General features: G+C 43.5%; 2 protein-coding genes across 3 annotated transcripts in view; both read right to left on the bottom strand.

Annotated features, from left to right (window-relative positions):
* The window catches only part of fbxl18 (F-box and leucine-rich repeat protein 18), a 74,539-nt gene extending 68,524 nt beyond the window's left edge, over window positions 1–6,015 (bottom strand). The window contains exons 1-7 of one of the 2 annotated variants that reach the window (XR_011915375.1): window positions 5,849–6,015; window positions 4,489–4,686; window positions 3,919–4,268; window positions 2,605–2,740; window positions 1,438–2,516; window positions 984–1,202; window positions 643–893 (exon numbers count right to left, since the gene is read on the bottom strand). Coding sequence is in view for 1 of the 2 variants with exons in the window: in XM_072384749.1 (XP_072240850.1) it covers window positions 737–893; window positions 984–1,202; window positions 1,438–2,516; window positions 2,605–2,740; window positions 3,919–4,268; window positions 4,489–4,686; window positions 5,849–5,902 (2,193 nt within the window). In the remaining variant the exon portion in view is untranslated. Of the gene's footprint in view, window positions 1–387; window positions 894–983; window positions 1,203–1,437; window positions 2,517–2,604; window positions 2,741–3,918; window positions 4,269–4,488; window positions 4,687–5,848 lie in introns of those variants that run through there. The other variant, XM_072384749.1, reaches the window with a different exon arrangement.
* Window positions 6,016–8,187: 2,172 nt separating this feature from the next.
* actb1 (actin, beta 1) lies at window positions 8,188–11,695 on the bottom strand. The gene is made up of 7 exons (XM_072384746.1): window positions 11,590–11,695; window positions 10,548–10,673; window positions 10,219–10,458; window positions 9,533–9,779; window positions 9,256–9,447; window positions 8,961–9,142; window positions 8,188–8,839 (listed from the first exon to the last, which is right to left on the bottom strand). The coding sequence occupies exons 2-7, from the start codon at window positions 10,668–10,670 to the stop codon at window positions 8,696–8,698; spliced, it is 1,128 nt and encodes a 375-aa protein (XP_072240847.1). The 5' UTR covers window positions 10,671–10,673; window positions 11,590–11,695; the 3' UTR covers window positions 8,188–8,695.
* Between the last annotated feature and the right edge of the window lie 776 nt (window positions 11,696–12,471).

The following is a 12,471-nucleotide window of genomic DNA, read 5'->3' as shown; positions in this document are numbered from 1 at the left end:
TGCCGTCAAATCGCCACATACTGCCCCCTGCTGGTCGTGGTTAGATAAACATAGATAAACCTGCTGTGTTAACGGACAGTTAAAAGTATAAGTTCGTAAATGATTGGTTGACTGGAGTGTAGCTATAACTTAATCAGACATTAAGTATAACTTACAGTATATTTAAGTACTTTACACAAGTGCAGATACCATGTAGTTCTCTTTTATATAGACTTCTATAGAGGTTTTTGAATTAATGGTTAACTCAGTATGTGTCTTATACCCTTAAGCTCAAGTGGCACAAGTCAGCAGTGGGGACCTGTTGTATTAATTTAACATAAGACAAAACAGAAAAATCATACACAGGAAGTGATAACATTTCTTTAAAGGAGTTTATTTCACCGTCATTTGACTCATAGACTCGGGTACAAAATATACCTGTCATGATTATAATTCCTGGCGCTTATTTTAAAAGAAACAGAATGCTGTAACAACAGAAACCATTTTTGATTTAGAGACCACAATGGAGGCCCCACTGGCACCTTGAAACAATGAAGTAAACTCTAAAACCCGAGTGTTTCAATTTCCCTTTAAAAAACATAATTTTCTGTTGTGCAAATGTAACAATCACAGCTGATGTGTTGTTGCTGGGGAGCCTGTGACATCCAAACAGAAACGTGAGGGCCGATGACAATTGCTCGCTTTCACTTGGGAATTTTATTTCCGGCAGCAATGACGGCGAAGCTTTCTGCAGACGTCACAGCGGTGATAAATGAGGTGGCTGCGCCACGTGGCTCTGAAATAACGTCATCCGATCCAGCAGAGTCAGTGGAATCCCTCTGATGACTGAGGGCAGGTCCTCGTGTTGTAGCGGATAGATGACCACACTGAGAGCCGGGCGCTCGGCGGAAAATCTAACAGATGTACACACAGCACAGATTTGTGAATTTGTCGGACAGAGAAACGTCCTCCGTATCAAACACAAATAAAACACAAGCGCTGACCTTTCCAGCAGAGCTTTCTGCAGCGTCCGACAGGCGACCAAGGTGCCGCCCATGAACATGTGGCACATGATGACTTGGCAGCATCGCTCCATGAAGGCTTCTGTAGCCGGCGGGTCAAAGGTGCCACAGCGTGAGATGAGGCAGACGCACTGCAGGCGAGAGCAGCAGGACAGAGCCTCGAAGAACGACGCATTGGCATTCAGGTAGGGCTGCTCCAACCTAAAGTTACAAACATACAATCAAGTTAAACTAAACCAAGGAGCTGCACAAAGATGTTTATCAGGATACACTAATAAAACAATGAAGTCAATGTAAGAATAAACGAATGTTTGGGCAAGAAAGCGAGGACAGGTGGAAATGGATGGAACATGCAGTTCTATTCATGACTATACCGTTAATTTGAAGTTTAATGTTTGTTGTAGCTGGTAAAAGGAACACAAGGACATCTTCTAACCTGAGCTCCTGCAGCTGTGTGCACTGCTTTAGTGTGTCCAGCAAGGCAGCTGTGTAGTTCATAGTTTTCAGCGAGCCCAAATTGGCGAGGGATAGCACTCGTAGGTCTCTACACTGTTTGGCCAGCTGTACCAGTCCCGTTCCCCGAAGAACTCCCGGAAGTCCAGCCAGAGTCACGCAACGCAATCGAGGCAAAGCCTCCAGCGCTGCGAAGTGTGCGTCGCCCACCCCTCGTGCCCAAGCACACATACCACGAGGCTCCACGCTGGCACGAGTGCAAGGCTCGAGCCGAGGCAACGCAGAGGCAAAACCTGGACCGATGAGCTCAAAGGTCTCTAAAAAGGGGCAGCCAGCTATGAGCGCAGCCAGGCCGGAGGTGCTGTCCCCTGACAGAGAAGGCTCTGAATCAGGCTTGTAATTCTGGAGGCCCACACGTGGCGCCTTCTTCAACCCCTGGAACAAAGGGGAGGGAGCCATGTTGCGTGTGGAGATGTGATGTGTGTTCAAACCATCTGACAGAGCGCAGGCAGGCAGAGTGAGAGAGCGCAGGTGTCTGAATTTGCCTAAGCTGGCACACAGGTGCGTGTCCGTGTCCAGCCCTGGTGAGTGTTCGTGGTGATAATGTGTGTGCATCAGGTTCAGGTGTTTAATGTTGGAACAGGCAACAGCCAGCTGGCTTATTGTCACAGCGACCAGGTGATCTTCCACACTTCTGCACTCAGAGTAAGAAACATGGTTGATCCCGCTGAGGTTGAGGCTGACCAGCTGCGTGGCGTCTTGGACTCCTCCGTTCAGCAGCGACTGGAACACCTGGGGCCACAACACAGGGCAGCGGCTGAAGCTCAGGTGCTTGGGGCTGTTTCCCTCCAGAGCTCGCTTCAAGGACAAAGAATCCAGCCAGGACCGAGGAAGCTGCAGGCTCACCAGGTCTCCCCGTTGCCCCAAGCTCTGAACCAGAGAGGGAGCAGCGGGCCAGTGAGCCGGGTTCGGACCGGGAATCGACACGAGGAAAATTCTGAGATGCTTGGGAATGTGAACGCTGAACACTGCCAGGTAGAGAAGGAGCAAGGTCTGGTTTACCTGTGGCCAATTAAGACACAGATACATCAATCACAGCGTAAACTGCATCTGGGAGAAGGTTTGGTTTTAGGAGCACCAACAAACTCACCTCTCCTGGAGCCAGCCTGGCAGTGAACTCTTCCAGCTGTTCGTAGTGTGGGACGCTACTCTGGCCAACCATTAACTGACAGCAAACACCAACACCTTCTCTGGTCACATCTGGGATGTCAAACTGGAGCATCAGCCTAAAGCACAAAGACACGTGCACATATGAACTCTATAGCGACACAGCAACGTATTCTGTCCTATGCAGGAAACTATATTGGCCGCGTTTCCCAGATTCGCTAAGAAGCTCTTAGTGAATCTGGGAAACGCGGCCAATATAGTTTGGCTAAACGCTACCAATGGACTAAATCCTTTTTAATGGCTGTGTTCTGAGACCATCTCACAACTGTTAACTGTTAGGTAGTCATGGTAAACAAGGTAAGGAAATAATCAAGAAGAAAGGAGTTACAAATAAACAGTTCTTTGGCCAATGTTTCTATCCTAAAGTCCTGTCAAACTCAGGTTAGAAAACCTCAAATACCCAATCCAACATTGCTTATCAGCTTTGATGTCTCAAACCTAGCAACTAACGCTCCTTTTCTCATCTCACTGACATTAACTTTTAGCAATTAGTTCTTTTTATTTAAACACGGTTGAACATTACATTAAAATATACAGAAAAAAAAGAGAAAAATAACAATTCTCTAACTGAAGATGCAAACTTCAGCATCAAGACGTCTGTTTCTACCAAAAATGTTTCAACATCAAACCACAACTCATTGTTAGAGTCTGCTATAAGCCTCTCAGCAAATAAGTTACGCCAGGTCCCAGGTTCGATCCCCGCCTGGGGCGTCTCCGGGTACTCCGGCTCCCTCCCACCATCCAAAAACATGTATGTTAGGTTAATTGTTGACTCTAAAATTGTCCATAGTGAGTGTGAGCGTGCACGGTTGTTTGTCTCATTTGTCTCTGTGATGGACCGGCGACCTGTCCAGGGTGTACCCCGCCTCTTGCTCGATGACCGCTGGGATAGGCTCCAGCCCCCCCACGACCCAACCGATGGATTAAGAGGGTATAGAAAATGGATGAATGGTTATGGCCTTTATTATCATTTGCCCACCAGGACTTTTGTTAAAACCCAGATACAGGTTTGCACTTGCACTTATGCAAGGCCTATGGTCACTATACAAAACTGTAGACTCATTTTGTAGTCTGAAGTGGTGCAAATGGACCCTGTATTGTTCTACTCTGCCCCAAGAATTTGAGAATTTCAGGCGACATTAAAAATAGTAAAAATGGAAGAACTAGGTATAGTTCTCTGCGTGCCAAATCATTTGGACACAGTTACCTCGACGCGTCTGTAAACGGAGATTCTTACTTGCGAAGTTGGGCACAGCATGGCACCACACCATAACTTGGCGTGAAGAGCGTCTGTCTGAGCTCCGTCAGGCGGCTCAGTGAATCCACTGCCTCTGAGCTAAGCAGAGCAGAGTTGAAGCACGGCCGCACATCAAAAGCGAGTGATCTGAGTGAAGACAGCGAGGAGAGGAGACGTGACAGACAAAGGGAGGTGAGGCGACAGCCGGTGACATCGAGATGCGTCACTCCTTTGCACCGAGCAAGATGCTCCATGGTGGAACCAGACAGCCAGTAGCAGCCATTCAGGCTGAGAGACTGCACATGACTGGATAGCTGCTTCAGTATGTGGCGAATCAACTGATCATCAGCCTGCAGGATAAAAGAGCAATGTTTAGCTTTTCATCCATTAACACATCACAACTAGTTTTCCAGTTGAATGATTTTTTTTTAAAAACATAAAAAATTACAAGCACATACGTGAACTTGATGATTGAAAATGGGGAGATATTTTCAAAAAATGCAACCCCGAAATACAACATTATCAGCTCTACAGAGGATAACAAGTTTTTTTTTTTTCCAATTGCATTACCAGATATTCTTCAGACATTGTGACGTTTGTGAGCAGGCTCTTGTCCCGGCACAGTGTGTGAAACTTCTGGCACACGTTTGCCACGTTCATCAGCAGGTCACAGACTGGAAGGTGGCGGAGGATACACAGCAGGATCTCATCAGACAAATCCGACATCCCAACCGAGGCAGAAGACATCGTATCCTCGTCACAAACAGCCTGAGACAGACAGCAAACCCTGTAACTTTGGTGCTTTTACTTCAAACATGAATTCTAATGAACTATCCAGACGTTGCAGATGCTTTGCTCCTCCGCCAAGACGAGAACCAAGGGTGAGGTGTGCGATTGTCTCCCATTGTGTGTTTGTTGAGGGGATTACTCAAAAAACTACCGGAAATAAGTACTCATGAAAAATAGTGAAGAGATGAATTGAGTTGTCAAGGAAAACTCACTGATATACACAGTATAACTAGTTGCTGTAATTTGCTGCCACTACGGTGCGGTGCATTTTAGAATTGGAGCAAGGGGAAAGAGCAAAATATAAAATGCAAAATATACGGTTGGTCTTAAAGAATGCTTAGAGAAACTGAGTGCCCTTTTTTAAGTTTAATAGCAAGTAATTCTTAGTACTCTCGTCAGCACGGTCCTGCAAAGCAGAAGAAATTATTTAATACGACCATTCATACCACGAAACAGAGTTAAATCGTATACAGTCAGAGATTTTGTTCTTTGGCCTCTTATTTATGTCACATGTATGCAAACCCATTCTGGCTCTGAGATCTTTAAACAATTCAATGCTGTAAAGGAAATAGGCCACGAAATGACACATACACACCCCAAAAAAACAGCAGCAACAGTCCATGAACCACAAATCCAAAATATGTCGATATTTCAGAAAACACAGCCACATTTCAGAGGACACAAACAAGCATTTCAACATCAAAAACATAAATACAATATCTGAGTGAACAACAATTTCTGTAACAGTCAGGATTTTGCTTTTGTAGTGTTTGGTAAAATGCTGTTCTGTGTTTGCTGAAATATAGTATTTGGTTCTGTTTTGCTCTTCAGTGTCTCGATCCAAAAAAACAGTATTGCAACTAGCAGAAATACGTGTCAGCTTACAATACCGTTTTGGGTCGGTCGCTCTAGTTTAGCAGGTTAACATGGGAAAACGTTTTAAAAAAAAGGAAAAATTGTCATTAAAGTGCTTGTCATACTACTATATTATTTGTGTGCATTAATCAAACTCGGTGGGAAAAGTTAGGAGAAATTTGGTTTAGCCTGGCAGCGGTTAAATTAGCCAAACGTTGGATTCAGTTCTACTCTGCGGTAACGCAACAACAAAAAAAAATCTTCTGCAGTTTTTCAGCCCACATACCTTTATTATCTGCCTATCAAGATCATCCATGATCCCACATACAGTCCCACTCATGATTAGCGGGATTTTATTCGATCATTTACCCAGCCAGTGTTTCATGTTTGATAAACCCGTTTTGAAGTCTGGACCACGGGCGGTTGGGTGTCCGTTAGCTGCCCGGATGATATATGCTGCTGCACAAGTGGGAAGACTTTCAAGGACGGACTTACTTTCTTCCGGTGACATTTTTCCTTTTTATTGAACGATATCTGTGTTACACTAAAAAAAAAATAACATATTGGTTTCAGAGATAAACGAAAAGACAAAAGGAATCCAAGCAGCATACGAATACATAATAGAAAACAAATAAATAATTGAAAAATCAACAATTGTTTATATACAATTACCAAGTGGTTAAAATATTCTTACACAAAATATGAAACGTCTTTCTTTTGTTAACAAACAAACAAACCAAAAACCCACATCAAGTTTGACCATTTGATAGTCTAATGCTGGTATTATATTCTTTTAAACTAACCACTCATGAACCCTGTCCCAAAAGACAACAAATAAAATAGTCCTGAGTTTGAGTATATTATGAAAACGTGTACATTATGAAAATGTACATTCATAACTGCCCAATTTGAACCTTAATTTAAAATTTAACATTTTATTTAGTATTACCAAATCTCATTAACTGTTTTAAAATTAAGTAATTTCGATTTATTTAACAAAGGAAATGACAAATAGCTAGTTTGGACTTTGACAAAATCAAGTCTTGAAAACATCCCAAGTGATCCTTTTTTTTTTGACAGGGAAAGGAAAATGTTTTTGGTTCTTCAGTAATCTTAAAATTCGGCTGCTACATTTCTTGTCCAATAAGTTATATTCATCTGTACACATAGTAGGAAATGTAGGTGTCATAGTAGCATAATTTAGTATCCCTCTAACCAGATTTAATAAAGCAACAGGTAAACCAACAAAAACTGTTTTTGTTGGCTGTCAGAATTGAATTTGTCCACATCCGGTCCTCAAGGGCCGCTGTCTTGCAGGTTTCACACCTGATTCAGATCAATGTATTATTAGCAGGCTTTTGCAAAACTTAATATTTTCAAGAGCTCCATTTCATCTGAAATGTGTTGAAGCAGGGAAACATCTAAAACTGGCAGGATAGCAGCCCTTGAGGACCAACTTTGGACATCCCTGCCCTAATTGAACAATGGCCTGAACTCCATTTTCCAGCCAGTCTTTGTAAAATAAAGGTTTTCTTTAATGTGTAAAGGTTGTTCCATGTGATAGTACTGTGTAGAGTGAACTTTACTAATAGTTACACCCAATTTTTGACTGGAATATTGTTAAAGTTGGGATGTCATTGTGGACTGCAAAAATACATCTCACATATATTCAAATGTAACCAAAAAAAACAAAAGGTCAAAACATTTAAGGCATTTGGTATCTGATCAACATCCATTAAAGCACAGCTATATCTTCTTCTGTCCATGTAAACAGAGAGCCCATAAACAAAATAACAGATGGTTAGGGGATGTTTTGAATTGACAGGCTACTTGTGTAACAAATCTATGATGCAGTAAAGTAATATCTACAATGGGCCAGTTCATTTTTTTAGATCAGTAATTTAAAAAAAATAAAATACATGTCAAGATTGATAGAAACAAAGATGTGGTTTACTTGAATGTCATGATGTAAACATTTTTCCTTTAACAAAGCAATTCAACAGGAAAGGTACAAGCTACTAGAATTTCTCAGGAGGTTACAAACTAAATTTGCATTCTTAGGCGAGTATCCTAGAGCCTCTTTTAAACAAAGATTTTGTGAAAGTTAGAAATCTCAAACGTTTTAAAGTTTAAACAGCAGGGGGAGCCATTGCCTGGTTTTGACTGAGCTACAGCACTCACCACTGGTAGTTACACCGTTTCAATTTCAAACCATCTTCGTGTGTGTGAGTAACTCATCTCCACATTAAACCTCTGGGTGCAACCATTAAGGAGAGAAAATAAAACAGCTCTGCTGGGAAGACTCAGGCTTATGTTCAAGATAGATGAATAGGTCAGATATTCAGGAACTTCTTTTAAAGTTCACTTGGACATCAGTTTTGCTTTGTGAAGAGCCTCTTCAGTTTTCAGCCTTTAGTATTTAGTTCTGTAAATGTAGGCTGCTGCCGCCACCTTGTCCTCCCAATTCATTGACAACAGAAAGCTAAATGCAGTTTGACCATCATGATCCATAACCCACACCCCAGCCCATCTGAGAAGAAAAGAGTCCATCAATGATCAAGACCCAATATGGCTGCACCTAGTTTACATGACTTGTATAAAGAGGAGACCAAGCAGTCAGAAATCTCAGACATGTGCGCTTTATTGGGTTTCTGTGTACACCAGAGACTTGAGGCTCCATGCACAAACCATTACACCTCAACACAAGGTAGAAGCCTTGTCTTTTGCATGATGACAAAAAACTGGACCAAGTATTGTTTAAGGCTGAAAGTACAAAAACAAAACGAGTTCAGATTACATAATTTACATATCAAGCAATACTACAGGTCTGTTGGGCAGTGGGCCCACCAGAGAATAGACCTTCATAGAGGCAAATAAGGTGGTGAACAAACATCTGGAATGACCTACACAAAACACGACAATGGACATCATGTTCTTCACACATTCACACTGCCTGGGATACTATGTACCTCCAGAGTTTCTCCCCATTAGGGGGCATGGTGCCATAGCCAGAGTGATGACAGAATGGAAGAGGTGTAGGCTCAGCATACAGTGTTGGTGCAGGTAAGTATGCAGAGCCCATTTGGGCTTGGAGCAGTGTGTTTTTTGGGGTGGGGGTTGGGACAGAGTCTGTTTAGAAGCACTTCCTGTGGACGATGCTGGGGCCAGACTCATCGTACTCTTGCTTGCTGATCCACATCTGCTGGAAGGTGGACAGGGAAGCCAGGATAGAGCCTCCGATCCATACAGAGTACTTCCTCTCTGGGGGAGCAATGATCTGCAAGGAGCAAAAATAAAGGTTTACATTAGTTAGCACAAAATACATATGGCAAAAACTATTTATTGGCAGTCAATGAGGTTTTAGAAATTTCCTCAAGGGGGAAAAAAAAGGAATTTACCTTGATCTTCATGGTGGTGGGTGCCAGGGCAGTGATCTCCTTCTGCATACGGTCAGCAATGCCAGGGTACATGGTGGTACCTCCAGACAGCACAGTGTTGGCATACAGATCCTTACGGATATCCACATCACACTTCATGATGCTGTTGAAGGTAGTTTCATGGATACCGCAAGACTCCATACCTGTAAATGGATATATAAAAAGCAAGAGTTAGCATTTGTTTTGCTGGGGGGGCCTGCTATTCTCACATGAAGTTATAGATTTGATCTAAAATTAGGTTTCCTACATTACGTACCAAGGAAAGAAGGCTGGAAGAGGGCCTCTGGGCAACGGAACCTCTCATTTCCAATGGTGATGACCTGTCCATCAGGCAGCTCGTAGCTCTTTTCCAATGATGAAGAGGAGGCAGCAGTTCCCATTTCTTGCTCAAAGTCCAACGCAACGTAACACAGCTTCTCCTTAATGTCGCGCACAATCTCACGTTCGGCTGCGGGACGAGAACGGTCCAGTTGTCAATTTTTCGTCATAGCGCCACTTTAAACATTACTCAGTTCATTATTCTGCATGCTTACCTGTGGTGGTGAAGCTGTATCCCCTCTCAGTCAGGATTTTCATGAGGTAGTCTGTGAGGTCGCGGCCGGCCAAGTCCAGACGCAGGATGGCGTGGGGCAGAGCATAGCCTTCATAGATGGGCACTGTGTGGGTCACACCATCACCGGAGTCCATGACAATACCAGTAGTACGACCAGAGGCGTACAGGGACAGCACAGCCTGGATGGCCACATACATGGCTGGGGTGTTGAAGGTCTCAAACATGATCTGGGGGAGGGAAAAGAGACATTAGTCACCAAGTCTGGTCAAAGTACTGTTAGCTAGAATGTTAGTAACGCCACAGCACACTGGCCTGTCTTAAACAAAAAGTCAGTACACTGTGCAGCCTGCTCAGTTATTTCCTCAATCATGCAGACATCTAACAAGTTAGCCATGTACTTTAGCAAGTCTAAGTTGACAACTGCAGTGCTCATGCTGCAACAACTCATTCCTGATGAACTGCAGTGCAGGGAGATAGAAACCTGAAGCATCCACAGAGATGAAAAGATCAGGTCAGGGTAGAAGAAACCTGGAGGTTGGAGGGAGCAGGAGGAAATGAAAGATTGAGCCGAGGAAGAAATGCCTGAGCAGTTGCCTGTTGTGCCTGCAGGACAGCTGAACCAGTTTACCCAGTTAGGAGAGTTGTCAGCGTGTCAGGTCTTATTACCTGAGTCATCTTTTCCCTGTTGGCCTTGGGGTTCAGGGGGGCCTCTGTCAGCAAGACTGGGTGCTCCTCAGGGGCAACTCTCAGCTCGTTGTAGAAAGTGTGATGCCAGATCTTCTCCATGTCATCCCAGTTGGTCACAATTCCATGCTCAATGGGGTACTTTAGGGTCAGGATTCCCCTTTTGCTCTGTGCCTCATCACCAACATAGCTGTCTTTCTGGCCCATACCAACCATTACACCCTGGGAAGGTAAAAGGGGACAGAGTTAAGACACTTGTCATTTAAGGTTTTAGGATTATATGGAAAACATTACATAAAATAATGAATTACCTGATGCCTGGGGCGGCCAACAATGGAGGGAAAGACAGCACGTGGAGCATCATCTCCTGCAAAGCCAGCTTTGCACATACCAGATCCGTTGTCAACAACGAGGGCGGCGATTTCGTCTTCCATTTTCTAGAGAATAAAAAAAAAAAAGTTTAATGCGAATGCTCCATGACATCATGCCTCACAATGTAGCTTCATCTACAATCAGGGTTAAAGTATTGTCATTATGGAGACTGGACGCTGGACGTCGCCGTGGCGCAGGTTCTAAGCCACAGATGAGAAACAAAGGCGGTTTCTCGCCTGGTCTGGTCATGGCCATATAAGGCAAAAGTGAGAGCAGCCTCGAGACAGTGGCAGACCGACCCGGAAGCCGCCCAGTGTGTCGCTCAACCGCAAATGACACCCACAGCTTGCCACTCCCTTCACCGGAATCACGGTGAATGAATTAAGCACTAACATATTGCAAACTGAATTTATAAATCCAATCCAAGTCCAATTCCCGTCCCAGTCATGTCGGCAATCGTGCGCAGTCTTATCGTGACCACCAGCGACGTGACAACAAAAAAAGCCAACTTTTCAGCATGTAGAAATGCAACTTCATTGTCGAATTAAGTCGCAACTATAATCTAGTTTGAAAAGGTTTTAAGATAAGATACGAGTCACCCATTTTTAAATTGCTTAAAAGGTTAATCCGTTTGATCTGGTCGTTTTAAGACATCTGATACGCTTGAAGACGCTGCCAAAGCTGATCCTTACATGCATGAGAGAAGGTCAAGCTTTCAACGCAGTCTGATTTAGGAGCGATTAAATGAAAACATGGAGTAGCAGTTATTTCACAACATTAACCATGCACGATACACCATTACACGGTCATACTGATCCCTCATAAACTGGAACAATCACAGAAGCCTCCATTAAACAGTCATTTTAACTTGATAAAAGTCTTGACTAAAAGGACAATTCAAACCGAGAGATCAAAATTAAGATCCAGACTATCAGACAAAAGCATTCAAAATTAACGAAGAACGTGAAGCGTCTCTCTTACCTGTGTGAAGGAGGATTACTAGTGCAGGAGACCAGTGACTGAGCGTTACACTCCGTTTAGGATTAGTGCCTGAGTTTGACTGCAATGAAGGCCAATAAATTGCAGGACTTTATTGGCGCTCGTGCTGCATCCCCTCTCCATAAAAGGAGAACTTTCTGCACGGCGCCCTCTGATTGGCTCTGCAGCATTCACTGGGTGTGGCGCATGCAGATGGCTGCTCTGTGCTCTGACATGACAATGGGGACAAGTATCGTGGAAACTAACTTATGTGTCTTCAAAGTTATTTATCTGGGGTGGCTCAATGCATCTTGAGATTTATTTATCTGTCACTTCACGGTCATTGTTATGGAAGTGATAATTGTGATATAAGAGTGGTGCACAGATATCCCACTGCTACCGCTCCAAAACACAGCTGGATTCTTCACCATAAAACAATGTAAAATGTATACTTCTGTGTATTTGGCATGTTTGCATGAGTGGTTGAAATATACGTTTAATGTAGCTCAGCCTATTGCATACTTTAATGATATTAAAGTCTGGCATCATCCATACTGGGAGCAGGTCAATATACCCAGAATACATTGATTACTCTGACACCATTTATTGTAACTACAACAAACGCATCCATAATTAATCAAACTTAGATTAAAAAAAGATGGGTGAACTCGGCAGTGCTGCATTTTACCACTCACTGCAAAGCAATCCTTCTCTCACTCATCACCAATAATCATTAGTAGTGCCAGCCAGGACTTGGAGTGGTTACAATCTCAGGGGGTCATTGACAGCAGTGTTAACACCCTGTCTAACATGTCATCCCTGGCCTGCATGTCTCACACACACACGCACACACTAATGCAGAACAGAGTGACAGAAATACATATG

Source organism: Leuresthes tenuis, unplaced genomic scaffold, assembly GCF_036924035.1.
Source record: "Leuresthes tenuis unplaced genomic scaffold, fLeuTen1.0.hap1 SCAF_4, whole genome shotgun sequence".
Taxonomy (NCBI): Eukaryota; Metazoa; Chordata; class Actinopteri; order Atheriniformes; family Atherinopsidae; genus Leuresthes; species Leuresthes tenuis.
This window is presented reverse-complemented; position numbering and strand designations above follow the sequence as displayed.